General features: G+C 38.6%; 1 protein-coding gene across 5 annotated transcripts in view; it reads right to left on the reverse strand.

Annotated features, from left to right (window-relative positions):
• Positions 1-27,928, reverse strand: part of LOC124590384 (thialysine N-epsilon-acetyltransferase-like) — a 139,739-nt gene that overhangs the window by 83,567 nt on the left and 28,244 nt on the right. For 4 of the 5 annotated variants that reach the window (XR_006976585.1, XM_047131646.1, XM_047131648.1 and 1 more), the window contains exons 2-3: positions 18,907-19,112; positions 5,191-5,242 (exon numbers count right to left, since the gene is read on the reverse strand). Coding sequence is in view for 4 of the 5 variants with exons in the window: in XM_047131646.1 (XP_046987602.1) it covers positions 5,191-5,242; positions 18,907-18,972 (118 nt within the window). In the remaining variant the exon portion in view is untranslated. Of the gene's footprint in view, positions 1-5,190; positions 5,243-18,906; positions 19,113-19,236; positions 19,299-27,928 lie in introns of those variants that run through there. The other variant, XM_047131647.1, reaches the window with a different exon arrangement.

Consider the following 27,928-nt stretch of genomic DNA (forward strand, 5'->3'; position numbering starts at 1 on the left):
ACCACTGCACCCAGTCTTTTTTCTCTTTTTCTATTTATTTTATTTTTTATTTATTTCTCTCTATTTATCTCTGTGTCTCTCCTTTTCCACTACTTCCCCCCCCCCCCCCCCCCCCCCCCCCCACCACCACCACCACCTCTCAGTTGCCACTTGCACTCTGAACTGGTGCTGCTGCTCACAGTGTGTTTTCAGTTGCCTGAGACTGCAGTCGTGTGTGTGAGTTGCGTTTATGTGAGTGTGTGTCTATTGTTGACAAAGGCCATTAGCCAAAAGCTTTAAGTGTGAAAATCTTTTTGCTGTGACTATCTGCAACTCAGCATCTCCACTATATGGTGAGTGGGAACTTTCCTTCTCATAACATTGTTACATTCCATCCTAGATTTTCCATTGTTTGATTTGGTTTTAGCAAATCCTGATATATGCATTCTTGGAGTTAAAGCAAAAGTCAACAAATGCAATAAAATTAGTCTCAAGTGTCTTAGCTCACTTTCCACAGCAAGCAGTTGGCAATAATGGAGTAGACTGGTGTGACAGGTTGCTGTACACTATATTATACATTACTGTAACAATATATACTAGAGGGAATAGTGTTGCAACCAGACTTTATTTTGGTCACAACACTTACAGCACACTTTTAGACAAATATTCACTTTATGCTCTCATATTAGTGTACAAAGAGGTAGTGCAAGCTATATGAGAATAGATGATTATTCTTGTTATTCTGAAAATGGCATACAGGTCAAAGAACGCTCCAGTGAGAAAATCCCAGTTGCTGCCACACACACACACACACACACACACACACACACACACACACACATTCAAGCAAGTACCCCTCACACACACATGACCGCCATCTCCGGCGGTTTGGACCAGAGTGCAACTGTCAAATAGAAAGGAATCAGCAGTATTTGCTCCCACTTTCCAAGGAGTTTCTGGCATATCGTAGGATAAGTTATCTTATCTAGTATGCAGGTTCTACGAAGGAAGCAGAGTGCCACAGCAAACAAAAGGAATTGACAGAACAGGAAAGGATCATAAAGATATAACTATTCCCAATACGAATGATATGAGGAAATTTGAATGCAGAGTGAGCCACCATGGTAGTCTGGCAAGAGGCTATTTGCCTTCACATCTCACAGTCAATAAAATTTTAATAGATTCTATGAAGAAAGAAAAAGTCAATGATTGAAATATAAGATTAGTCCAATGGAAAGAAAAGCAGATGCATGAACTATGAACCAGACACAGATTACATAAAATTCGTGCACTGCAGTTTTGTGATGTAATATCTATCAATAAGATTTGCTTTGACATGCAGCAAAACAAGCCTACTCCAAAACTATCAACCAATGAGATTTTCTATGATAGACAAGTATGGATATACAGTCTGTGCATCATGAACCATACTAAGGAGCAAAAAAGGAAAGTATCATGTATCTACACCTGATAGGAGACAGAGACTTCAAGAGGATGCAACCATGGGTTGCTTCAATTTTACTGGACTTTTTTTCTGACTTCGATAAGAAAAAACCAAATGATGGTGCCAGTACCATACAACTTTTCTCAAATTCTTGCAGCAACCAAAATTAAAATAGTTGTATGATGGTGATGCTTATGGCGTTCTTGGGAAAAAGAGTGCAAAATTCTATAATATTCATCACTTCTTTCCTGTTTGTCTCCTGGACAGAATGTTTGGTAGAATTGAGAAGTCTAAAGAGCATGGAACTCTCAAAGTTCTAAACACAGGCTGGTTGCTAAAAATCTAAAAGACAGAGTACAGAAAGTACTAAATACCAGCCCCATTCAAAACAAGCAGCCAGTGTGTCTTTTCATACAAGAAAATGAAGAAATTTGTTAATATGTCAGTAAGTAATACATACTTTAAAGATCCAGCACAAGTTGACATCTTCAGAGGAAAGAAACCATGCCATCCAACAGTATTAACACCCACACTTTTACCGAAACAAAATATGGTTAGCAAAGAAAAGAAGGAAGACATCCCTGCCTTGCCAAAGTGCTATGAAATTCCAAATGATGCAAAAGAGTATTACAAAGATGTCCTAGATGAATAATGAATAGCTGTAACTATGACATGTAATGTAACTACGACCGGCAATACTTTTCATGGCACAGCTATTTATTTGTTACTTTATGTGGTATTGATAACAATGAAATTAGCTAATCAATTACATTAAAACAGCTATTAAAATTATTATTATTATTATTATTGTGTTACACTACTGTATTTATATTATTATTGATTGTATTCTCAATAAAGTTAAAAACAATAAATTAAAAAAAAATGCAATTTATAACAATGTATACAAAAATACATGTTGTGGAACAATGAAGGCGCTTAATAAATACTAAAGTCAATTAAAAAAATAGTTGTAAAAAATTAAAAAGTTATGCAAAACTTAAAAAGGCAAAATAACAGATACCAGCAATAATTACATACATTTATCAACTTTTGAAAAAAAAACACTGGAAAAATGATAACCTAACATATATTTACAAAAATTAAATTTTATTGTATTCCATTACAATGTTTTATTTATATCTGAGCAATCTGGTAATCATGTAAAATTTAAAATGTTCAAACATAGACATCCAGGAAAAAAATAGAAAACCTTATTTTAAGAAAAACAGTGTCTGTTGCATTTATCGAGTTTTGAAAAAATGCTCCTAAATTTCAATAATCTCTACAATGATTCCTTTTTAACAGTTGCAGATGAGATAACAAAAAAAACTAGTAAATTAGCTTTTCAGTGGTTTCCATGGGAATATGCATGTCATTATTTGATTATACACATGACTCTGTACTTTATATCTGTGGGGGTAACATTTTGATAAATTTTAGTAAGGATACCATTTTTAATTTCCTGTAATGTTTTTATGCTGCTCTTGATATTCAGTATGGAGGCTTTGCCAAATAAAGTGAGTTAATGAGATTCTGAACAGATTAAAAAAGTATGCCTATTTGGTGTTCAAACTGAATACTTTCCTTTCACATGCTGTAGTCTACCAATTAATCTAATCAAGCATGCCTGAAGGTGATTATGTCGGCAAGGACTACTGATGTGCAGAAGTTCTTACCTAAAAATCAGTCTTAGACTTAACATTGTCATACACTCATTCGTTTCTTCGCAGAGATGCTAATGCTTGTACAAGAGGCTCCACAGTTTGGAGCTTTACAAGCAGGAACATGAATCACGAGTGTTAGCCACGAAATTCAAAGCTTGAAATTCAAGCTGCATCCAACAAACAGTTTTAATCTGGTATAATTCTCAATACCAGTGAGCACTCTGCTGAAAAGTGAAATATTCAATCGACAAAGTGAGTTATTTGCTGAGGCAACTGCACCGCATAATCCCAATAAATGTACTGAGATGTTAGACTTCCTTTTCCTGTGATGGAATCATATATAAGTATATTACAATAGTGTAATAATTTAAAAAACAAAGTTTAATGCTGTAAGATGTGCCATTTTAGTTCACAGTGCATATATAGTGGCAATATTGGCATGACATGAACATAACTACATAAAAGTTCTGTGTACTAAATGAAACAGAAACAAAAGGCACAGAAAACAATGTATTTTACAAAAATTGGCAATAAGCTCCAAACCTTAAACATTTGTGAATATTGTTTTGAATAGGTATTTGTATGTCAAGCCATGACTGTGGATTTAAAAGCACACAAGTCATAAATACTGACAATTTAACAGCTGCCAGCAAGATGTAACTTATATTTCACCTGGTAACTGCAGAGAATATTAATAACACTGTATATCCTTAACTGGAGACTGCTTATTTGTGATGAGTGTTGTATTATTCCCTGTTTGACAGTCCAAATCACTGGTAATGCCAAGAGATTTTGATGCCCATCTTTGTGGTATTATTTCCCATAATAGAGTGGCCAACAAGGACTGGAGACACGAGTACTTTCAGTGATTTAGATGTAAAAGCAACTTTTTTCCCACATTGTTAAATATTTACAGTAAAACAAACGGGTCAGTTAGTTTCTGATCATTAAAAATATTGTATGACAGAAATCTAAACAATGACTTGGCCATGGCATTTGGATAAAACATATGGAAAGAACATTAGAATCAAATTTACGAAGTAAATAGTGTGATGAAAAATTAATTATTTGTTAAGCACATTCCCTCCCATTTTCATTCCTATTTTATTGTAAAACAAATAAGAACAGAAATAAACAAAAGCACAGACAAAGGAAGGAAAAATCCTTATGATAAGAGGAGAAACCTTTAAAACACCACAGATAATCTAACAGTGACATGCGACTCAGTTACCACAAGCATTGTAAAACAGTGAGATACAACTCAGTTACCACAAGCACTGTAAAATCCTCCAAACATATATCACTAGAGAATGACACAAAGTGTAACACTCAAAATAAAGCAAAAATAATTTTGAGCATTGCTAAAAATCAAACAAACAGAAAAATGTCTTAGGACACGGCCTAATGTCAGTGTAAAAAAAAATCAACCAGGATACAAATACTGCCAAGAAAGCCTTCCCTGTATAGTCAAATGAAACTGAATTTGCAAATAATAGCTGGGATGGAAATGATAACACAGTGCAATCATTGTCCACCAGTTTCTAGGATTTCTTTCCCACAATAGTAGCAAACTCTGTACCTGCTCCCAGAACAAATCTCTTACTCTGCAGCAGTGTGTGCACTGTTTAGAAACCTCCTAAAAGATAAAAACTCTGTGCCAGAGAGGGATTCAAACCATGAACCTTGCCTTTCATAGGGAATACTCTTACAATTTGGAAATTATGCCCCCTCCCAACCGCCGCCCCCCTCTTTGCCCGGGTGTGTCTAAGACATGTCTCCACTGTTCCCTTTCTTCTAGGAATGCTAATCCTACAAATTACTCAGCAGATCTTCTGTGAAGTTTGGATGGTAGGAAATGAGTACTGGTGGGCCAGCAAAGCTGTGAGATTGTGTCATGAGTCATGCCTGGATGTTCAGTCAGTAACAGCATTGCCTATGAAACGTAAGTTTTCATTTGCCATAAGTTACTGAACCTGCTAATAAATAACTAAATACAGAAGCATTAGAGCAATTTCAACAACATTCACTGCAATATCCACAGAAATTAATTTAAAAAAAATAAAAGCTCTAAATAGATTACAAAAACAGTGGTAATGTACGAACCCTCTACTGTCAGCTTGCAGTCATCTGGCATCTCTTCAAAGTCAGCAAGCTCCTAGGAAAAAATGAAACGTTGTAATACAGAGTTTTCACAATTATTTCTATATCTATATTCAGTAAGTCACAGTGTGTGCAGGGCAATTTATCAAAGACACAAGAAAGCTACATCTTTATAAATTAGTTAAACTGAATACTAGTCATGTACGAGGGTGGTTTGTTAAGTCTGGTAAATTTTCACGAAAGAATGGAACATTTTTGCTGTGCCTTCATAGTTGGTAAGCTTAATTATTCCCAGAATTTCAACAATGTACAGTGTAAAGTTCATTGTTGACAGCCATCTGAATCGGTCAGTGTGTCAAATGTGACAGAAAATGGAGAAAACCAAATTTTGTGATGTTCTTAAACATTTTCATTTGAAAAGTTGGACCACCACACAAACCAAATCAGAATTGGCTGAAGTTTACATGGACTTTGCATCATCACAGAAGACCATTTAATTTTGGATTGATGAATTTAAACTGGTTGGACATGCACAGAAGGTGAAACACATTCTGGTCATTCAACTGATGTCATAACGAAGGAAACCACTGACAGAATCTATGATGTGGTAATGCAAGACAGCTGAATAAAACTTTGTGAGATTGCTGAGACTGCAGGATTTCAACTAAGTGAGTGCATAATACCCTACTCAGAGAACTGGTTATGATTGTCGACCAAAAGTGCATCCTGCACAACATTTCAACACAATGTCTGGTAATGTTTAATAGCAATTTGCATGACTTTTCGCCCTGATTTGTAACTGTTGATGAGACATGGATCCATTGTTACACACCACAGTCAAAACAGCAGTAAAAAAAATGAACAAACACTGGTGAAATTGACTGATAAAGGCAAAGATGATTTTGTCATGTGGTAAGGTGATGGCCATTGGTTTTTGAGATTCCAAAGGAATAATCTTCATAGTTTACTTGGAAACAGCAGAACCATAACTGGACTCTATTATGCTTCATTGCTGGATTGTCTGAAACTTGCATTGGCTGAAAAAAGATCAAGGTTGGCATGCAAAAAAGTGCTCTGTCACTAGGATAATGCATCATCCCACATATCAACAATAATAATGGCAAAAGTGTATGAATTGGGTTTTGAATTGGTTACTAATCCAGCCCATTCACTTGAATTACCCCAAGGGTCTTCTTGGTTTGCTGGGAAGAAATTTTCATCGAGTGAGGAAGTGATAGCTGCAATAAATGAATATTTTGTAGAGTTTGACAGAACCTATTTTTCTGATGGGATCAAAAAACTTGGAGACCACTGGACCAAGTGTATATCCATCAAAGGAGGCTAGGTCCAAAAGTACGGTGAGTTATTTATGAAACAAACATTTTTTCTTGCTTCTTTATGAGACTTATCAAACCACCTTCATAGATGTAGATGTAATAACTATGAGGGGCATTTGAAAAGTCCATGCAAAAATAAAAACTACTTACATGTTTGGAGTAAACCTTTTTTATTTTTTGACATAGTCTCCTTTTAGACTTATACACTTCATCCAACATTGTTCTAATTTGTTGATCCCTTCTGAATAACAGGAATTGTCCAAGTCTGCAAAATAGCTATTAGTTGCTGCAATCACCTCCTCGTATGAATAAAATCTTTGTCCTGCCAGCCATTTCTTCAAATTGGGGAACAAATAGTGTCCAAGGGAGCCAAGTCTGGAGAATAGGGGGGATGTGAAATGATTTGGAATCCTATTTCCATTAATTTTGTGACCACAACTGCTGAGGAAAGTGCTGTTACGTCGTTGTGATGGAAAAGGACTTTTTTGCGGTCCAATTGCTGGCATTTTTCTTGCAGCTCAGTTTTCAAATGATCCAATAATAATGAATAATATTCACCTGTAATAGTTTTGCACTTTTCTGGATAGTCGATGAGGATTATCCCTTGCAAATCCCAAAAGACAGACGCCATAACCTTTCCAGCTGAAGGAATGGTCTTCGCCTTTTTGGTGCAGATTCTCCCTTGGAAACCCAATGTTTAGATTGTTGTTTGGTCTCAGGAAGATAGTATTGTATCCATGTTTGATCCACAGTGACGTGACGATGCTTAAAGTCCTGCAGATTCTTCCTGAACAGTTGCAAACCATCCTTGCAACACTTCACATGACTCCGTTTTTGGTCAAGCGTGAGCAATAGCGGAACCCATCTTGCAGATAGCTTTCTCATGTCCAAATTTTTATGCAAAATATTATGTACCCATTCATTCGAGATGCCCACGGCACTAGCAATCTCATGCACCTTAACTCCAAATCATGGAATGTATCAATGATTTCTGGAGTCATAACCTCCACAGGGCATCCAGAACGTTCAGCATCACTTGTGCCCATATGGCCACTCCGAAAATTTTGAAACCACTTATGAACTGTTCTAATCGAAGGTGCAGAGTCACCGTAATGTTTATCAAGCTTCTCTTTAGTCTCCTCAGGCATTTTGTCTTTCATAAAGTAATGTTTAATCACCACACGAAATTCTTATTCCTCCATTTTTTGACAATCACTCAACTTCCTTGATTCACACGAATGCCAAACACAAAGAAATAGACCAATATAGCTGAAACGTGGTGTGTGTTCTTTCCAAAGCTGCTACTAACTAAACATGACCTCAATATGTGCCGGTGGTGCCATCTCTCAGACTTTGCATGGAATTGTCAAATGCCCCTCGTATGAAAAGGAAGATGCAACAATCAGCTGTAGCAAAATAAAAGTACTATTCACATACAAAACAGAATTTTTTCTTGATGAGTCCTTGAGACTACAATTACTTCTTATGTTAGCAAATTAAGTGTATTAGTGTTCACAATTTACAGGAACTTAATGTGCTGTATTCATATGATTAACGTAAGCCATGCCCACTTTTTTTTCAAAAATGGTTTATTAATAGTAACTGTACAATTTATGAACAAATACAGACATATTTACATGAAGCAGCACACAAAAAGTGTCTTTGCTATTAGGCACATAAAAAAGTTTCAGGTTTTTTTGACAGCAGGTAGCATTTCTTACTTTTAAAGAGTCAGTGCAACTAGGTATTAGCCACCCAAACAACTACAACTGCATGTTTAATGTACTCAGTCAGTTATACGAAGTATGAACTCCAGTGTACCAGGAATGAACTACATTTATTAACCAATAAACAAAGTAGACTCACTTGACACTACTTGAGGCTAGTTAGTACTAGAGACAACTTTGGAAAGAACTGTCAACTATAGCCAAGAAATTATCATCCTATAAAATATTCATGGAATGTCACACTACAATCAGAGAACAAAACAAAACACAGCACCTCTAGAAGCTAGTGTTGAACTCTATGATAGTTGAACTCTATGATAGCTCATATAAACATAGCAACTGATGATCTTGATTGCTACAACATCCCCTCAGGAGAAACAGAGTGTCATCCAAAAATCTTGCTGGGAAATGCACTAGATGTCCAGACCATGTTCTACATTCAGGTAGCAGGTCTGCTTTGGGTGGATGCAGTTGTGCTTGAGGATGAGGCTTAGGCTGGTTCTGTGATATGTGTTTTGGTGGTACTTCTGGGAATATGTAAGTTGGTCTCACTATGTCAGTTGAGACTGCAGAAGTTCTGCCATTCAGTACAATGCTCAGAGTTCATACTCCAGTTTCAACAACACAATGCAGGAATGTGTAAGGCAGTTGTAGCATTGGTTTACAATGTTTGCGTGTAGCATTAAATCTATGCACATAGGTTGATCTTGTTCCATGTCTGAATACTTGCTATGGGCAAATTTGATCAACATGTTCCTTCAGAGGACAAATTAGTTTGTTTGGTCTTGGTCAGGTAACTGCATGGAGTTTGGGTTGATGAATTTGCCAGGGAGTCATAGTGCTTCACCATACATGAACTCCAATGATGAAGAATCCATATTCTATTAGGATGTGTTCCAAAGATCAAGCAGGACCAAGGGGAAGGCTGTTGTCCAATTAGTATCGTGACACATCAGTGCAGCTTTCAAGGAAAGGTGCCAACATTCAATCTTTCCATTGCTCACTGGGTGGTAGCTTGTTGTCTTTAAATGAATAGCACTTCAAAACTTGCTAAGTTAGATATGTAGCTCCAATTCAAATTGTTGGCCATGGTCTGTGGTGATGTGGAGTGGACAACTGGAGAACAAAATCCAGCTTGATAAAGAATAAAAGGTTAGGATTTCTGCTGAAATATTGTCAGATGGTATTGCTTCCAGCCAAAGAGTGAAGCAATCAATAACAAATAGTGCTGACCATTTGACGGAGGTAGTGAACCTACTACATTGCTGTGCACATGTGAAAATCATGTTGTCATATGTGGAAAATCTCCTACAGGTGCATTCACATGATGAGATATCTTGCTGTGCTGACACTGAATGCACATTCGAGCACACTTGTGACAATCTTTTTGCAAGCCAGGCCATAGAAAACATGTTGAAACCAGGTGAGTTAATGATTGAAGCCAGCCAGGGTGGTGCGAGCTGTCAGAAAAACCACATCTGTGGAATGTGCACAGCAGATGTGGCCCTTCACTACAAATATCACATAATAGTTTCATATCTGCACCAGGAATATCAACCAATTACATCTGCAGGATGGATGATGCATCTTTCAATAGATTCTGCATTTCTGTGTAAGATTATTGTACCTCTGCAAGCTGTGCAAAATCAATAGCATACGTTACACTGCTAACTTGAAACAGACATTCGACTACATCATTGTCACTGCCTGAAATATGACAGGTGTCAGTGTTGAACTGAGAAGTGAACTCTAAATTATGAGCATTTGTTGTTGTTCTGCCTAAAAGTGTAGATAAGCAGCCTGTGGTCAGTAAAAACTGTGATTCTCTGGCTTGCAAATGGGGGGAAAAAGTACTTGATCAGTTCATAAACAACAAGAAGCTCATGATCATAAGCACTCCATTTTTGCTGGGAAGGTGAGAGCTAGTGTGAAAGGAAGATGAGTAGTTGCCAAGCACCATCAACTAACCAATGTAATGGTGCACTGATAGCAATCTGGCAAGTGTCTACCAGCAACACAACAGATTCATCCAATGTGGGGCGCACTAGGAGTGCAGAATTTGCTATGATTTGCTTTGCAGCTTCAAAGCCATAAATCATTCCATCTGTACATTGGATCAGAGAATTTCCTTTAGTTTTATGTCTAGAAAGTGCTGCAGTCAGTGGTTCTTTCAATTCAGCTGAGTGAGGCAGAGTATGCCGGTATAAATCTAGCATTCCTACGAAGCAACGTAGTTTCCTGACAGTTTCAGGCTATGTAATTAACATGATGGCTTCTACTTTCCACGAAGTGTATAGTGAATCATCCTCCTCTAACATTACCTTTTTTTATATAGAGATAACCAATACCATGTATACTATCAATTCTTGCATAGGTTAAAATTATCTCAGCTGTTTCATTAAAAGAATTTATATGATTTTGTATACAGTGTATTATATTTTAGGCTAAAATGTATAAAAAAGAAATTTATGTGTTACATACAAGCTACAAGCTTTTGAAAATAGTGAAGACACTAAGACAGCGAATTTAATAGTGATATGTGGGAGGGTAAGATTACAAGTGGGGGCATCAGCTAGGATCTGTTGACTGGTAACAAAGTCAGCCTGTTGCAGAAGAAGAAAGAAAAGTGATTTATTTCCAGCTTTTATATATACATATGGAAATTCCAGTCAATCGAAGAAAGAAGACCAGAGGACTGCCCAACAAAGTTGTATCAACAATGATGAGAATTTCATATGATATCAACAATGACGGACCAGATGAACTGAAAGAGGACTTTACAACTACGACCTAGGACATCAGAAAAGATAAGCACAAGCCATTTGTGAAATTAACTCTTCTTGGTGGACTCGTGTGATTGCTACCAAAATGAATTTAGATAAGGATAGTGGTGATGAAGTGAAAGCTGTAGGATGTAGCCTGGACATGTTTGAACCAAGTGAAAGTGTAGAAAGCAGACATATAGTGAAAACCAATATTGTGGAGTTGATTTTGGCAAAATTGAGTGCAGTTAATGATAGGTTACCAGAAATAAAAATGGATAACTATAGTAAATTTAGTGCAGTCAATGATCAGTTAACGGAAATATGATCTGAAAACAATAATAAAACGGACAGGGTACAATACCAAATAGACCAACTGAGTAATTAGGTTTTGGAGCTAAAAAATGGGTTGTCAGATAGATTAAAAAGTGTGAATGAAAAAGTCAATGTATTAGAAAATAAATTTATTGTTTTGGAAAATGAGTTAGTTGCACAATCTTCCCAGCAGGAGAAGAATGTTAATGATGTCAGAGTTCAACAGAAGGTCATAGAGGAAAAAAAAATTTAACAGAACTTCAGTAGTTTAAATGTTGAAAACAGTATGCTAAACAGTGCTGTTTTTCTGGTGGAATGCTGGGGGATGCGTACCCCTAAACTTTTTCGTTGACAAAGTAATTTTTTTAAGATGTCGAGAACTTGGAAATGTGCCAAAGATTTATTTCACAGACGTAAATTTTTTATTTCATTTTTTTTATGTTGGTGATTGCAATAGGAACAATACCAGTGCATTTTTTGGTGGGAAAATCGATGTCATTGACTGTTTCAAGCGTTTCGAAGCTGTGGCAGCTGTTCTCGACAAATGAATCACTGGCACCAAGTTTGACAAACATGTAGTGCCTTCGCCCGCTAATAGTGGGCAATGGTAGTGCTAAACGGATATGTGTACGCTCAAATCGCATGCTTCAGTTGAGGTGATGTAAACTGAAGTGTTCGATACCAACCACTTTCTCTTGTATGTTTGTGTGTTTCTCAGTATCACCTGCTTCATATGAGCTGTAAAGTCAACTGAAGAGTCTGATATTTTTTTTTTTTTTTTTTTTTTTGGGGGGGCGGGGGGGGGGGGGGGGGGGGGGGGTAGGTCGGGCGACATGTTGATAACGTCATGACTAAAAGCAGATGGGTGGTATCACATGCTTCAGTTATAACTAATTTTTGTTGCATTATATCCCATGTCAGAGTACCCTCAAACTTTTTTTTTTTTTAGAAAAAAAGCACTGATGCTAAATAATGTAAAAGTTCTACATCAAAACATTTCAGTAGTTCAGGAAAATTTCACTCACAATAATCTGTATTCAAACAATGGTATTGTGTTGTCCAACACTCCAATCAAAAGTTTTCCATCAGACAATTTACATCCAGTGGATTTTCTGCACCACTGTGGACGTAGTTTTGTGTCAGGTATGAGTGACAACCAAAAGATTAAATTTGTTAAAAGATGTCTTTCATGGGTAAATAAAAATTTAAGTCAATGGGAAACATACCAAAGTTTCAAAAAAAGTTTTTTCAAATAAATTTTGGTCAGAAGCTGAACAAGGGAGAATTAAAAGTGAATTTCTGAATGGTTCAAATTATAGGAATAGGGACGGTGCACTGAAAGAGTTCTATAAGAATCAACTTAAGAAATTAGCACACCTTGACAGGCCATTTGACGAAATGACATTAATTGATGCACTAAAAAAGAGATTACTAGAAAGGTTGCAGCAGGATTTAGTACATGGACCTGACAATTGTCTAGAACAATTTTTATGATATGTAGACAGGCTGGATAAGGCAGTAGAAAGAAACATGTATCATAATAACTGAAATGATAGAGATCACGATGGTAACAACTAAAGAAACAGAGATAGTGATAACGTTAATCAAAGTCAACATGGTAATACAGACAGAAACTTTGAACATCAGTAGAATAGGTACAATGGAGATAACTATGGGCAATATAATAGGAGAAACAGTCATAGAGGCAAATATTTAGGAAATGGTGGTCCGCCTCAATGAAGGTCCACAGTTTCGGAGCAAGGAGACACAACAAGTACAGCACCCCCAATTTACAAGTACATTTGGATGACAATAATAGTATTAATAATGTGGCACAGGTATTTGAAGTTAAATGGAAGGAACATCAGATTTCTCATTTATGTTTTGATCAAAAGTTTTGGAATACAACATTTAATTATAATGATGTAGGTATTAATCACAAACCAAAATGTCAGAGTAATGAGAATTTTGATGTAGCGTGTACTAATGATTTCTTATCTTGGTCAGTGTTACTGATATATGTAAAACAAGTGATGACTGTATTGGATCTGAATTAGATGCTATTTTTTTATGTAGGAGTGAATGAGAGCTGTGAATTGACTCAGGTTGATAAGTCTGAGACCGATATCTTATTGCAAATGAATGTAAGTGAGATGTGTAACTTCGATAGTGATGAGAATTGTGATGTTAATGATGTTGTTGATGAAGTAATTTTGGAGGAATATGGTGATGATGATGATGATGATGAGTATCAGGTTTTTGTGGAGTTAAAGAATAATGAAGTTTCAGAGTTAATTGTGAATACAGTTAAGGTAAGTGATGTTTGTGATGATGTAAGTGAGAGTCATGGAATACCAGTCTAGTCAAAGCAGTTTTTCATTAATGTCATGCAGAGTAATGATCTAAACAGCAAAATTGAGTTAGCTGTACGCCTAGAGAATAAAGGTGAAAATTGTTGGAAATTTGTTCGAGACCAGATTGATGACAGCAGAGATAAATTTGCATTCTGGAATGAGCTAGCTGCAGTTAGTCAAAATTTGTATCCAAATTGGTGGAATGGAGTGAAAGAAGATCTATGTAAAATGTGTAATTTTGACAGTAAGGTATTTTGTGCTCCTTCTGTAATAAGTAATGTTAATTGTTCTATGGAACCCTTTCAGTGTGTTTGATCTTTACCTGACAACACGTGTAACCAAAGTAATGCTATGATATTGGTGAAGTTGATAAAGCCCTGCAAAAACAGTGTGGATGTAGTAGCACATGATGAAACTGAAAGTGATCTTTCACATGAAGTGTCTAATAACTGAGATGATAATCCAGATTTTGGATGTCCTTACATTAAGATTAAGATTGATCAGTGGGAAGGGAACTGCTTGACCGATACAAGTAGCCTGATTTGTGGTATATCTGAACAATTTAGAGACAAAATCCAGTATAGTAAGAATTTTGGGGAAATGTCCGTTGTAGGTGTAAAAATAAGAGGAGCTATAGGTAAGCAAAGCAAATTGGTAAAATCTTATGTACTTTTAATGTTTAGCGTGAAAGGCAAGACCTTTGAATATGGATACATAGTGATCTCTAGTCTGGAAGGAAATATAATTCTCAGTACGGATTGGATAGTGAAAGTTGAGGCTTGTTTTGGATGGAATGCTAAAGAATTATTTATTTTGAAACCTAAAAGTAATACTTTAAGTGAAAACTAATTTCTGTATCTTAAACTGTGGGAGAAGTTGTAACTACACACATCAAAAAAAGTTTTGCATCACCCCAGTTCCCAGAATTCTTGAAGATAGCTGTTGACTGTGGATGTCGTATCACAGGCATAGTTCCTCTGACTTTTCAGAGACGTCACTAAACCCACTCAAAGACGTAAACAACAGTGGACAAGCAGTGTCTATTAGACAGAGAGGGTCGACAGCTGATGAGTTCCAGTCATTCCACCAGGAAGGAGGTACAGAGCTCAGGTTGCCTGTAGTTCAACCATGCCTAGACAGTCAATACCACACTTTGATCATGTCCGCATTGTTACTCTGTGCCAGGAAGGGCTCTCAACAAGGGAAGTGTCCAGGTGTCTCGGAGTGAACCAAAGCAATGTTGTTTGGACATGGAGGAGATAAAGAGAGACAGGAACTGTCATGACATGCCTCGCTCAGTCCACCCAAAGGCTACTACTACAGTGGACGACCGTTACAGATTATGGCTCAGAGGAATCCTGACAGCAACACCACCACGTTGAATAATGCTTTTCGTGCAGCCACAGGATGTCGTGTTACAACTCAAACTGTGCGCAATAGGCTGCATGATGTGCAGCTTCACTCCCGACGTCCATGGCAAGGTCCATCTTTGCAACCACAACACCATGCAGCATGGTACAGATGGGCACAACAACATGCCAAGTGGACTGCTCAGAATTGGCATCATGTTCTTTTCACTGATAAGTGTCACATATGCCTTCAAACAGACAATCATCGAAGATGTGTTTGGAGGCAACTCGATCAGAATGAACGTCTTAGACCAGGGGCGGGCAGGTATCCTGCACGTGTGCGGTGCACTTGCACGCATGCAGTTAACAGGTGTTCTGCGTGCACACAGGGGCAAGCTGGCCACCCGCTTATCTCCCCTCCCCACCGTACCTTCTGTCCGCTCCTTCCTGTGCAACGCGTTTTGTTTCGTAGCTTGCTTTATTGAATGAAGGAATAAGATTAGTAGGAGTGCTTGAAAGATATCGTGGTTTGAAAGAGTACCTATTACCCATGATACGTTTTATTTAATTATCACAGGTGGAGTGGAACAAAATTTCTACATACAGACAAACACAAACAGTTACTTAAATTTTCATCACTGATGTTTGCTCTTAACTGACACTTACTAACTCAGGAAATGGTTTTCCAGCTCTCGGTATATTAAGCGCAATCTTATAACTTCCACGTACCGCTGGGCTATTATTGTTGTCGCCCTGAAAAATTGAAAACAGTGCTCCATAAAATGTTAAATCAGTTAGATGAGAGATATGATGAAAGGAAGTCGCAGATCTCTCGTGACCACAGCAACTACGACAGATTCATCTAGAATCATCAGATCGCTCTTCTTAAGCTCAATTTCCCCATCCGCTCAGAATCCGACAATAAATTGTACTCGTCCTTGTGAAATTTGTTATAATGGCCTTCAATACTATACTTTTGCTGACCAGCGAGAATACTGCCACATATTAAACATTTCGAATTTTCACGTTTTTGCACAAAGAAAAAACGATTCTCCCATTACTTTTTAAAAGATAGCAAATCTCCACTTCTCCGTTTCCTTGTTTCACTCTGTATTTTCCGGTTCTTGAAATACAATGTTCACTACGTAGTGGTCGCTACGCATCAACATCCGCAGCTTAGCCTGGCACTACACTGCCGCAACCTGCCGGCTGTCGCCTGTGCCCCAGTCGACGATTGCACGTGAGCAGCACACGTGCAGCACTGTGCGCTCATGAGCCGCGTGCAACGTTTGCCCGCCCCTGCCTTAAACACACTCTCCAGTGAGTGCAACAAGGTGGAGGTTCCCTGCTGTTTTGGGGTGGCATTATGTGGGGCTGACGTATGCTGCTGGTGGTCAAGGAAGGCACCGTAACAGCTGTACAATAAGTGAACTCATCCTCCGACCGATAGTGCAACCATATTGGCAGCATATTGACGAGGCATTCATCTTCATGGATGATAATTCTCACCCCCATCATGCACATCTTGTGAATGACTTCCTTCAGGATAACGACATCGCTCAACTAGAGTGGCCAGCATGTTCTCCAGACATGAACCATATCGTACATGCCTGGGATGGATTGAAAAGGGCTGTTGATAGTTGGAGGGTCACTCCAACCACTCTGAGGGATCTCCACCAAATCACTGTTAAGGAGTGGGACAATGTGGACCAACGGTGCCTTGATGAACTTGCGGAAAGTATACCACGACGAATATTGGCATGCATCAATGCAAGAGGATGTGCTACTGGGTATTAGAGGTACTGGTGTGTACAGCAACCTAGACCACCAACTCTGAAGGCCTCACTGTATGATGGTACAACACACAATGTGTGGTTTTCATGAGCATTGAAAAGGGCAGAAATGATGTTTACGTTGATCTCTATTCCGATTTTCTGTACAGGTTCAAGAACTCTCGGAACCGAGGTGATGCAAAACTTTTTTTGATGTGTGTATTTGCAAAACATTGTGAACCAAGGTGAGTACCAGGTGTATGAGGATGATATAGATTTTGATGAGACTGAAGATCAGGATTCTAAAGTAAGGGAAGTTATGACTCTTAATGACATACAAACGAAACAACTTAGAAATATGTTATTGGAGTTTAAAAATGTGTTTAGTGAAAAACCTGGGAGAGTGAAAGGCTATCAGTGCATGCTTTACCTTAGAGATCATCAACCCTTCTTTATCAAGCCATTTTCAAAAAGGAATGAGGTAGAGAAAGAAATTCAGAAAATAGAAACATGGGGTGTAATAGTGAGAAGTAGGAGTGGTTACAATAATCCTTTAGTTGTGGTAAGTAAGAGAAATGGTGGAGTGAGAAGTGTTTTGGACTCGACAGATTTGTCTCTTACCTTTTGTATTATGACAGACAGTAGTGATGTTGGATTGGGTGCTCATTTATTTCAGAAGGTTGAAGTTGATGGTGTTATTGAACATAGATCTCTTGCATTTGCGTGTAGAGAATTGCAGAAACATGAAAAGACATACACTGTTACTAAGAAAGTACATTTGGCTATAGATTGGGCATTCAACAAATTTAAAAATTATTTACTAGGTCACAAAGTCATCTTCTATACCAATCACAAAGCACTATGTTATCTTGAGGTGTGTAAGCTGTAACATAACATAATTACTTGTTGGGCCTTGTTTTTACGACAGTTTAATTATGAAATCATATACATTAAGGGCACAGACAATGTAGTTGCTGATGCTTTGTCTAGGCTACCTTTAGGAAGTTAATTATCTAACAACTTTGGAGAAGGAGAAAAAGAGTTTAACAGGTTGAAAGGTGTGAAAGAGGAGCACGTTGGGTAAGAAAGGAGGAAAAAAGAGAAAACAGTATTATAAGGTACACAAAGGTATTTTATTCAGGAAGCATACGACTGACTCAGAGGACTGGAAACTAAGTTGGCTGGAACAATGTATTGATGCTTTAATTACTTAAACACATGAAAGTTTTGGTTATTGTGGATCAACCAAATGCACATAAAAGATTCAGAAAAACATCTATTTTTATAACATAGGAAGAAGAGTCAAGAAGAAGACTGCCAGCTGTAAAAGAGTGAAGGTAAGTAATCAAACAAGTAGAGGACAAATGCAAAACATACTGCCTAATAGTAACCTAGATCTTGTATTTGTGGATGTTTATGGGCCTTTACCTAAGTCTAGGAATGGATTTTAATATGTTTTTGTGGTGATTGATGTATTTTCGAAGTTCATAAAGTTGTTTCCTCTCAAGAAAGCTACCAGTAAGCAAATAATCTCTAAGTTCAAAAACAGATATTTTCATCATATGGGTATCCCTAATATGATAATGGTTCTCAGTTTACATCACAAGCTTGGAAAGATTTTGTTGATCATATTTGTTAATTAAATTTTCCATAAATAATCCATAACAATTTGAGAAAAACAGTGATGGCTCTATCTACAACACTAGAGGGAACAATGACCTATATTACCCATTATTAAAGCTGTCAGGGCCTCAGAAAGGAGTTCAATATGCAGCAACAAAAAGTTTGGATGGTTTGTCCAGCATCATAAAATATCTGACATGTAGCAAAGCAAATTCTAAATCTAACCTAAAATTTTTAAATCATTTCTCCTGTACAACACCTTCAATTGAATGGACAAATTTCTGTTTAAATGTGGTAGGCTGTAAGACAACCTTGACTTTCAGTGTAGTTGCATGACTAGGACTATAATGTAATGTTTTCACTACTAGAAACACTTATCAGCTACACACATCCTGTAAATTGACTTGTTCCACATAATTTTGATAAAGGAATCATTCAAATGATCTAAGTAACATGTGACTAACTAACTAACTAACACACCTGTATCAATCTTCTCAGTTCCTTGCAGTCTTCTCTCCTTGCCTCCCTTATTATCACATTTTCCATTGTGATCTTTATTTATACAGAGAGGTCTTGGTGATAAAAGTATAAATGTAATAATGAAATGAAGAACAAGACTGGGAGTGGCAACTTCAACACTGTTTATTGTAGATGTGAACAACTCAGCTCGCTGCCTTTGATGATGGCTGCAAAGACACAAAGTTCATGAAAAACAACTATGAAACACACACTTAAATGTTATGGTATAAGATCTCAGTTAACAAAAACTGTTTTCATTTCACCAGTGTGAGTGGATGGTTATTTACTTACACATCACCAGCTTTCAGAGAAGTCTTTTTTCCCTTATGCTTCAGAGTTTCTGCACTAATGTTCTGTACAAAAGGAATAGCCCAAGTAAATCCAAACTTTTATGATGGATGCAATTTTGTGTGATGAAATTAAGTAGTGATTTCATATTATGACGCTGTGTTGCAAGCTTATACCACTGCAATTGAGTAAGAGAGCTTCATGTTTTTTTTTTTTTTTTTTTGTCATTTCAACCATCTATCCTTTTTCTTTTCCTTGTGCCTGGACTTTAACTTGAGCCTCGTACTTCCACTTGACATTCCTAAGCTGTTCCTTCCACACTTCAGTCCATGTTTTGCCAGTTTTTAGTTATGTGTTTTCTTGGAAACTAAGGTTCTCTTGGAGTTTCTTCTTGAATGAAATACATTTCAGGATATCCTGTGTTATCCCCACTTCTTGCAGGTATATTTATGCACTGGTGAACCACACCTCTTGGGTTGTATTGTTCAGGAAATTGTGGAACATACAATTGTTCTACCCAGTAGGATACACATGACCAGTGTTATCATAGAAAATAAACCTCCCCTAGAAATGGTATCTGTCAGTTTACATGTGTGTAGAGTAATAGTTTTGTTGTTTACATGTGTGTATAGTAATAGTTTTGTTGTCGTCTGAATTCACTGTTTTCTTTGGATGGACCTAAAGTTTTTCTCAAAAGCTGCCATTATATTGTTTGTAATTCCTCATTCAGATCTTTTCTATCTATAACAAAGGAAACAAAAGAAAAATTCGGAGTAGGTATTAAAATCCATGGAGAAGAAATAAAAACTTTGAGGTTCGCCAATGACATTGTAATTCTGTCAGAGACAGCAAAGGACTTGGAAAAGCAGTTGAACGGAATGGACAGTGTCTTGAAAGGAGGATATAAGATGAACATCAACAAAAGCAAAACGAGGATAATGGAATGTAATCGAATTAAGTCGGGTGATGCTGAGGGAATTAGATTAGGAAATGAGACACTTAAAGTAGTAAAGGGATTTTGCTATTTGGGGAGCAAAATAACTGATGATGGTCGAAGTAGAGAGGATATAAAATGTAGACTGGCAATGGAAAGGAAAGTGTTTCTGAAGAAGAGAAATTTGTTAAGATCGAGTATAGATTTAAGTGTCAGAAAGTCGTTTCTGAAAGTATTTGTATGGAGTGTAGCCATGTATGGAAGTGAAACATGGACAATAAATAGTTTGGACAAGAAGAGAATAGAAGCTTTCGAAATGTGGTGCTACAGAAGAATGTTGAAGATTAGGTGGGTAGTTCACGTAGCTAATGAGGAGGTATTGAATAGGATTGGGGAGAAGAGAAGTTTGTGGCACAACTTGACTAGAAGAAGGGATCAGTTGGTAGGACATGTACTGAGGCATCAAGGAATCACAAATTTAGCATTGGAGGGCAGTGTGGAGGGTAAAAATCGTAGAGGGAGGCCAAGAGATGAATACACTAAGCAGATTCAGAAGGATGTAGGTTGCAGTAGGTACTGGGAGATGAAGGAGCTTGCACAGGATAGATTAGCATGGAGAGCTGCATCAAACCAGTCTCAGGACTGAAGACCACAACAACAACAACAACAACAACAACAAAGAAATTTACAGGATACATCATCCAGTTATATAACAGTGTAGTAATGCCATATCTTGGCCTTAATGGATATTAATTTTTTCTTATAGACATTTGGTTAGTTGATATATCACTTCCATTTTTCTCATCCACAATGCATAGACTTCTTTCTGGAGGTGTTTGAACCTATCCACTCTCCTAGATATTTAAATTTCTCCATCTACTCTTGGTTTTCTTCCTTCTACCCTAGTAGTTTGGGTACTAATTTTTATGCATGTTATAAACCCAGTTTCTGAAACCAGATCTCTAGCTCCACTTTTGCTGCTTGAGTCTTCAATTCATTGATTTGCACTGCAGGTGTGTCCAGCAACCCAGAAAAAAGAAAATGTGACACCATCTGCAAAGGTTTGGCAACCAACTGTGAAATTTAGATTTCTACAGCCAGGCTTGGCCCAGTTTTCAACACTTTTAAACAATAGAAAATCCAGGATGGAATGTAACAATATTATATACTCACCATGTAGCAGAGTGCTGCTGCTAGCAGTGGTTTTTGTGTGTGTGTGTGTGTGTGTGTGTGTGTGTGTGTGTGTGTGTGAGACTCAGCATCTCCATTATATGGTGAGTAGCAACTTTCCTTTTCATAATATGTTTTCAACACCTTTGTTATTCATTCCTTTCCATCACTTGGAGACTACTTTCTTAAGTACACACTAAACAGCAGAAGTGAGAGTCCATATCCTTGCCTGACTTCTGTCCTGATTTCAAAATTATCTGTAATCTCTCCCACGAATTTCACTTTGGAAATGTGGTCAGTAAGAGTTTGTTGGATAATAGCCCTCATTTTGTTCTTTAAGCTCAACTGTTTCAGGATTTTGAGAAGGGGTGTTCAGTCAATGAACTTGTAAACCATTTTGAAAACTATTAGGGTCACTACAAATTTCTGACATTTATGTTTCTGCTGAAAGACAACACATTCAAGATGCATGTTCTGTTGGGTACATGAACAACTTTTCATGACCTCTCTTTGATATTCATTTAGTCACGAGTCCAACTGTTTTTCTGCCCTGCAGTGAAACACTTGTGAAAGAATCTGCTATATAATTAACAGAGCTGTCACATATTACACACTTTACTAATTTAGTGGGTGTATCATTGTGAAGGACCGGCCATACAGAATTGACTCAGTTTCCCAGATGTTGTGGTTTATCTCAATTAGGTTATTAATCATACTGCTTCCTACGTTCAACCACATTTCAAAAATAACTGTGTCTTTCCCTGGTGACTTGTTTTTTAGTGAATATATTAGCTGTCTAAAGGTGGATAGGTCTGTTATTTTCGAATTCAAAATAATTCGCCAGCATGTGACAGTTACTCTTACTATTGTAACAACAAAAACGGTCAATTACTGACAAAGTTATTTAAAATTAAGGCCCCATATTCTGTTTCTTGAAACCTGCTTGTCCCTTCGAGCTACTCCAAAAGGCCTAACATAGAAAGTCCCTGTTTCTGGATGTAATCCTAATCTAGACCAGGCTCTTTCACAGCTTCAAATACAGCAATCTCTTGCTCTTACCTGACGGCTAATTTGTGACCTGTACACCTCATCAGCCAATTTCCACTCTACCAGACTTCTCTCCTTCAATAAAATCCTGCAGTTATCTGCTCCTCTTGCCAACTTCAAACTGCAACAACATGCCAGATTTCACCACAAAAAGCTATTCCACCTTCTCCTAAACTACCTGAACAGTGACATTTCCCTTCCTGTCCCTCTGCAGTTCCCTAAACATCCTCACCATCAACCACCACTTCTCTCCTACAAACCAAGGTTAACCAACCTCCTTAATATCCCACAGGCTTCACCATTGCCTCCCAGACCAAGAATAACCCATAATTCCAAGAACCAGTCACAACAGTACAGTGTCCTAAACCTCTCATCTAAAGCACTCTCCCCTCCTGAATTATTGTATTATCTAAGGGTCTCACTTTCAGCCCTAAACCTATATTTGATCATGCTGCTTTGGTGAAGGGCCTACTTTCTTTCACACATAATATCCTTGGAACAGCAGACCTGACACTGAACCCTGCCTTTAACAGTTCAGACCATGATCCCAACTTTATCTACCACCACTGCCTCAAATCATCCCTTACAAGCCTTTCAAGAATTCCTCACATCCAGCAGTGCTTCACAGCCCTTCTTCAGGTCACTACAACCCCCTAATGTGTGCTCTGCAGAACTCCAGGCTCTATGTTCCCTAAAAGCTGATGATTCCATCATTATTCTCCCAGCAGACAAAGGATCTATCACTGCAGTACTTGACCAAAAGGAATACATTAGTGAAGGTCTATGCCAGCTGTCTGACACCTCTACATACAGTGTCTGCCATCAAGATCCCATCCCCGTGATTCAAACTGACCTGCAGTTCCCCCTTAAAACCTCAGGCCCCTCACAAGGACTAACACCTCAAAATGGTTCAAATGGCTCTGAGCACTATGGGACTCAACTGCTGAGGTCATTAGTCCCCTAGAACTTAGAACTAGTTAAACCTAACTAACCTAAGGACATCACACACATCCACGCCCGAGGCAGGATTCGAACCTGCGACCGTAGCGGTCTCGCGGTTCCAGACTGCAGCGCCAGAACTGCGTGGCCACTTCGGCCGGCACTAACACCTCAACCCATAGAATTTCTCACCCCACCCAAACCACACACCCCCACCCTTTACCTTCTTCCATGAAACCAATCACTCTGGCCGTCCTATTGTTGCTGGCTTCAAAGCACCCAGTGAACGTATATCTACCTTAGTTGATCAACACCTGCAACCCATAGCACAAAGACTCCCCGCCTACATAAAAGATACTAACCATTTCCTAGATTGTCTGAAATCCACGCCCGTCCCACTTCCACCACAAACTTTGCTTGTCACCATTGATGCCACCTCCCTCTACACCAACATCCCCCATGGACATGGTCTGTCTGCTGCTGAAACTTAGTCAGTACTCACCTGATTCCAAACCTGTGACATCCTTCCTACTTAGCTTAATCAACTTTATACTTACCAACAACTACTTTGCCTTTGAGAGGCAGACATACAAACACATCAGGGGTACAGCCATGCGAACCAGGATGGCTCCTTCCTGTGCCAGTCTTTTTATGTGTTGCTTGAAGGGGGCTTTCCTGAGATCCATAAGTCTTCAGACCCTGGTTTGGTTTAGAGACATTGATGACATGTTTACCATATAAACTCATAGTGAGGCTAACTTGCTAAAATTCCTGGAATCTCTGAATACCTTCTCCCATTCAAATTTCACATGGTCCTATTCTGAATTCCATGCCACTTTCCTTAATGTTGATCTTGTCCTCACCAAAGGCCAGATACACACTTCCGTCCACATTAAACATACCAGTAATCAACAGTACTTACATTTTGACAGTTGTCATCCTTTCGATGTCAAACATTCTCTCCCACACAGCCTTGGCATCCGAGGTAAACGTATTTATTCAGATGCAGACTCTTTACAGCAATACACCACCATTCTCACCTCAGGCTTCACTGCATATAACTACCCCACCGGCCTAGTCGAAAAGCAGATTTCCCAGGCCATCACGTCCAATCCTGGTACTCCTGATCCCTCCAGAAAACAACTTCAAAGTACACTGTTGATGACTCAGTATTATCCTGGTCTGGAAGGTGTTAATCAGTTTCGACAAGGCCATGAAATTCTAAAATCATGCCCTGAAGTGAGATCCATTCTGTCAAAATTTTGCCCACCACACCTACAATAGCTTTCCATCGCCCTTCTAATTTCTGCAATATTCCTGTCAGACCCTATGCTCCTTCTGCACCCATCTCCCTACACTATGGTTCCTATCCCTGTGACTGTTCCTGCTGCAAGACTTGCCCTATGCACCCTCTTACCACCACCCTTTGACAGCCCTGTAACTGCCAAAACACATACTATCAAAGGGAGAGCCACCTGTGAAACAACACATGTCATATATCAGCTGTTATATAAACACTGTTCGGTTTTCTACATCAGTGTGACTACCACCAAATTATCAGTTAGGATGAATGCGCATAGGCCAAGGTTTACTGGCAACTCACAATATCCTGTTGCAGAGCATGCTCTACAACATGACAATCATGACCTCAGTGCCCGTTTCACCACATGCGCCATCTGGATTCTTCTCCCAGACACCAGTTTCTCAGAACTCCCCAAGTGGGAACTAGCACTACTTTGTCCTTGGTTCTTGCCACCCCCTGGCCTTAATTTACATTAATTTCTCCCGTCTCAGCATTTCTTCACTGTAACTACTCTTTGCCTCACTCAATTTTAGTTTTCTATATCTTTCATTGTCTTACCAGTCTATTTTTCACTGCCCCCCCCCCTTCCCACCTTTGTTACATATAATGCTCTTAGCTTTTCAGTCTTATTAACTCATGCATGATGTTTAAGCAGTAACCTCTGTCTGCATATTATCCTGTCTTTCACCATTAAGCTCTCAGGTTTTCTAATCTTGTCCAATGCAGACCCCAACAATCAGTCTTTCTTTCTTATTTCATATGATAAGTCTCCCCTGACCTGCAGTTCTGGGTGATTTTACTGAAATCTACCACTTTTTCTATACCTCTCCAGTCCTTTTCCTTCACCCCTCTTCCTCCCCCATCAACCCTTCTGCCTGAAGAAGGAGCCATTGGCTTCGAAAGCTTGCCAATTACAACTGTCTTTTATGTTTATGTTCTGTTGCCACTTGGTGAGTAGATTTCATATCTATCTTATTATTGTAAGCAGCTTTACCAATGGGCCTGCTGAGAATTAGACTTGGGGGAACATACTTTTGAGAATTTGTTTAAAAGTATTAATAGACACCTTGGATGTTGTTGTTCTTGCAGTCTTCATTAATTTGTACTAAGTGGTTCTTGTTGAAATCATGTTTTAAGTCATAGATTGTTTTTGCAGTGTGTTTTCTTGCTTCCCCAAATTTTTTTCCTATTATCTTAGTCCTTCTAGGAGTTCCTTTTTTGACAAGCAAGCTCAAAACCACATCATATTCATGGGTTCAACATGGATGTTTTTGGTTTCGTTAGCAGGGTCATTTTTTTTAGCTATCTTGACTAGTGCTAATTTCAGTTGCCCCGTATTATTTGACTTTTGGGACTGAGGGTTCTGGGTTAACTCAATGCTAAAGCCGAGCTTCTCTGTAATGAGCTACGATTTTTCTCCATTGGGCCATCCTAGTATTCCTTTTAAGGAGCTTAACTTTAACCTTTGAGAGATAATGACTGAACTGAGATTTGATCTTCACAGAACTCTGATGTTTTGGATCTCCTTTTGAGTTTGTGTAATGTTGACCTGTACCTACGATATTTCATGGGATTACTTCTTGAATCATCCTTCTACTATTAGTGGACTTGATGAACATTTGTTCAGAGTAACCGACATGGTACTGTAGGAGCTCACCAGATGCGGCCTCCTATGTATGCGAAGGATTGTCAACCAGAAGTGCACAAGTGGGGTCCTATGGTGCACTAGGAACTAATAAGACACCATTCAATTAAGAGTCATTTTATTTCCAAGAGTTTCACAATCACTCTGTCTTCTTCCCAGTGCGGCCTAGCAGTGAACATGCTGAGTCTGTGTCGCACAGAGGTGCAGGGTAATGCGTCAGCTTGTGGTGAGGAATCTGCTTGTGTGACCATCATTTTGGCTGGGTTCAGTGCCATGGCCCCATCGTAGAAGGGTAAGGCAGCCGGTGCATTGCTGCAGCCTGGCATGGTGGTGGATGTCTGTTGGAGTCTCAGTGCTCTCACTGAATGAAGCTGCAATCAGGCTTGGCCCCAAAAAATCTGCATGCCTCTGTTGTCAGTTGTTGAGACTGCAAGCAGGTGGAACACTCAAGAGTGACACAAAGGACAGTCCACGAGACAGTCCAGCATACAGCTAATAAGGCAATACTTTTATTGATGAGAAATGGCAGCACAGAGGCCCTGCTCCAAAGGTGAACAGCTTCTAGATGGGCTGATCAGTTCTTCATTCACAATAGACTGGTTTGACCCTCATCTTTGGGTAGCACAGGTGTGACTGGCAGGTATTCAGCTTGCAAGGTTGAAGTTCCTTCCACAACTGGTTGGCTGTAGACTCATAGCAGTAGACTCCAAGCTGGTGGTAGCTGGTGACACTATGTCATATTCAACAGGTCAGCCTGCAACTATTTCTGCTGGCCTCCCATCAATATCAATTATGCAGATGGTGTGGCCACACTCTTGAGAGTGAGTGAAAGGAAGGTGAAGGTTTTATAGTCGTCAACAAAGTGATGCCCCCTTACAGCTCACTGAATGTGAACTCACTTTCTGAGCCAGTCAGTGCTCTTGGCTACCCTAAAGTTTAACTTCAAAGATTCAGAGCATTACTTTATGCAAAGTTTGCTGCCTAAAAGACATTTTTGTGTCGTGCCTAGGTGAAGTCACTACATATAGCCCCATTACAAAAGACTTTTGTCTGCTCTGCACTGTTGTCTTAGAGCTGAATCAGGTGTTCCGGACATTCTCTCTCACACAGCCTGAATCAATGAGCTCCGTGCTTGTTTGTACTCCAGTTTTTCTGAGTGTTGACACTGGTTATGCCATTGTTGCGTACTCAATGGATATGTTACACTTAGTGTCATCCCAGGTGGTTCCAACAAAATTTTATTCTGCACTTTACTAAATAGTATTCATGTTCTACTACTTCACATTTCTTTGGAATATATTTGTTCTTAAAATGAAGCTAATTTTAAGTTACATCCCCATCAACCTATTACACTAAGTGCTTAGATCTATGATTTTTTGATTACTCCAGAGTATTTTCTGTCATATTGCAAAACTAGGCAACAAGTAGCTGATACACATGTAATTCTGGGCATTGTGAAGTTCTTTGTTTGTAATAAACATAAATTATACAAATGGTGACCAGAATCATTACAGTACTGGTAGCTGAAATGCTTATGTTCATAATCTGGTCACACTGCTTCTAGTTGTATTGTTGGTTGTGTTGCAACATTTATGCTGTGGAAATCCACCTCTTCTGTGATGCTATTAGTTCATCCAAGGAGTGAAAGGCATTTGGG

This window comes from Schistocerca americana, chromosome 2 (genome assembly GCF_021461395.2).
Source record: "Schistocerca americana isolate TAMUIC-IGC-003095 chromosome 2, iqSchAmer2.1, whole genome shotgun sequence".
Lineage (NCBI taxonomy): Eukaryota > Metazoa > Arthropoda > Insecta > Orthoptera > Acrididae > Schistocerca > Schistocerca americana.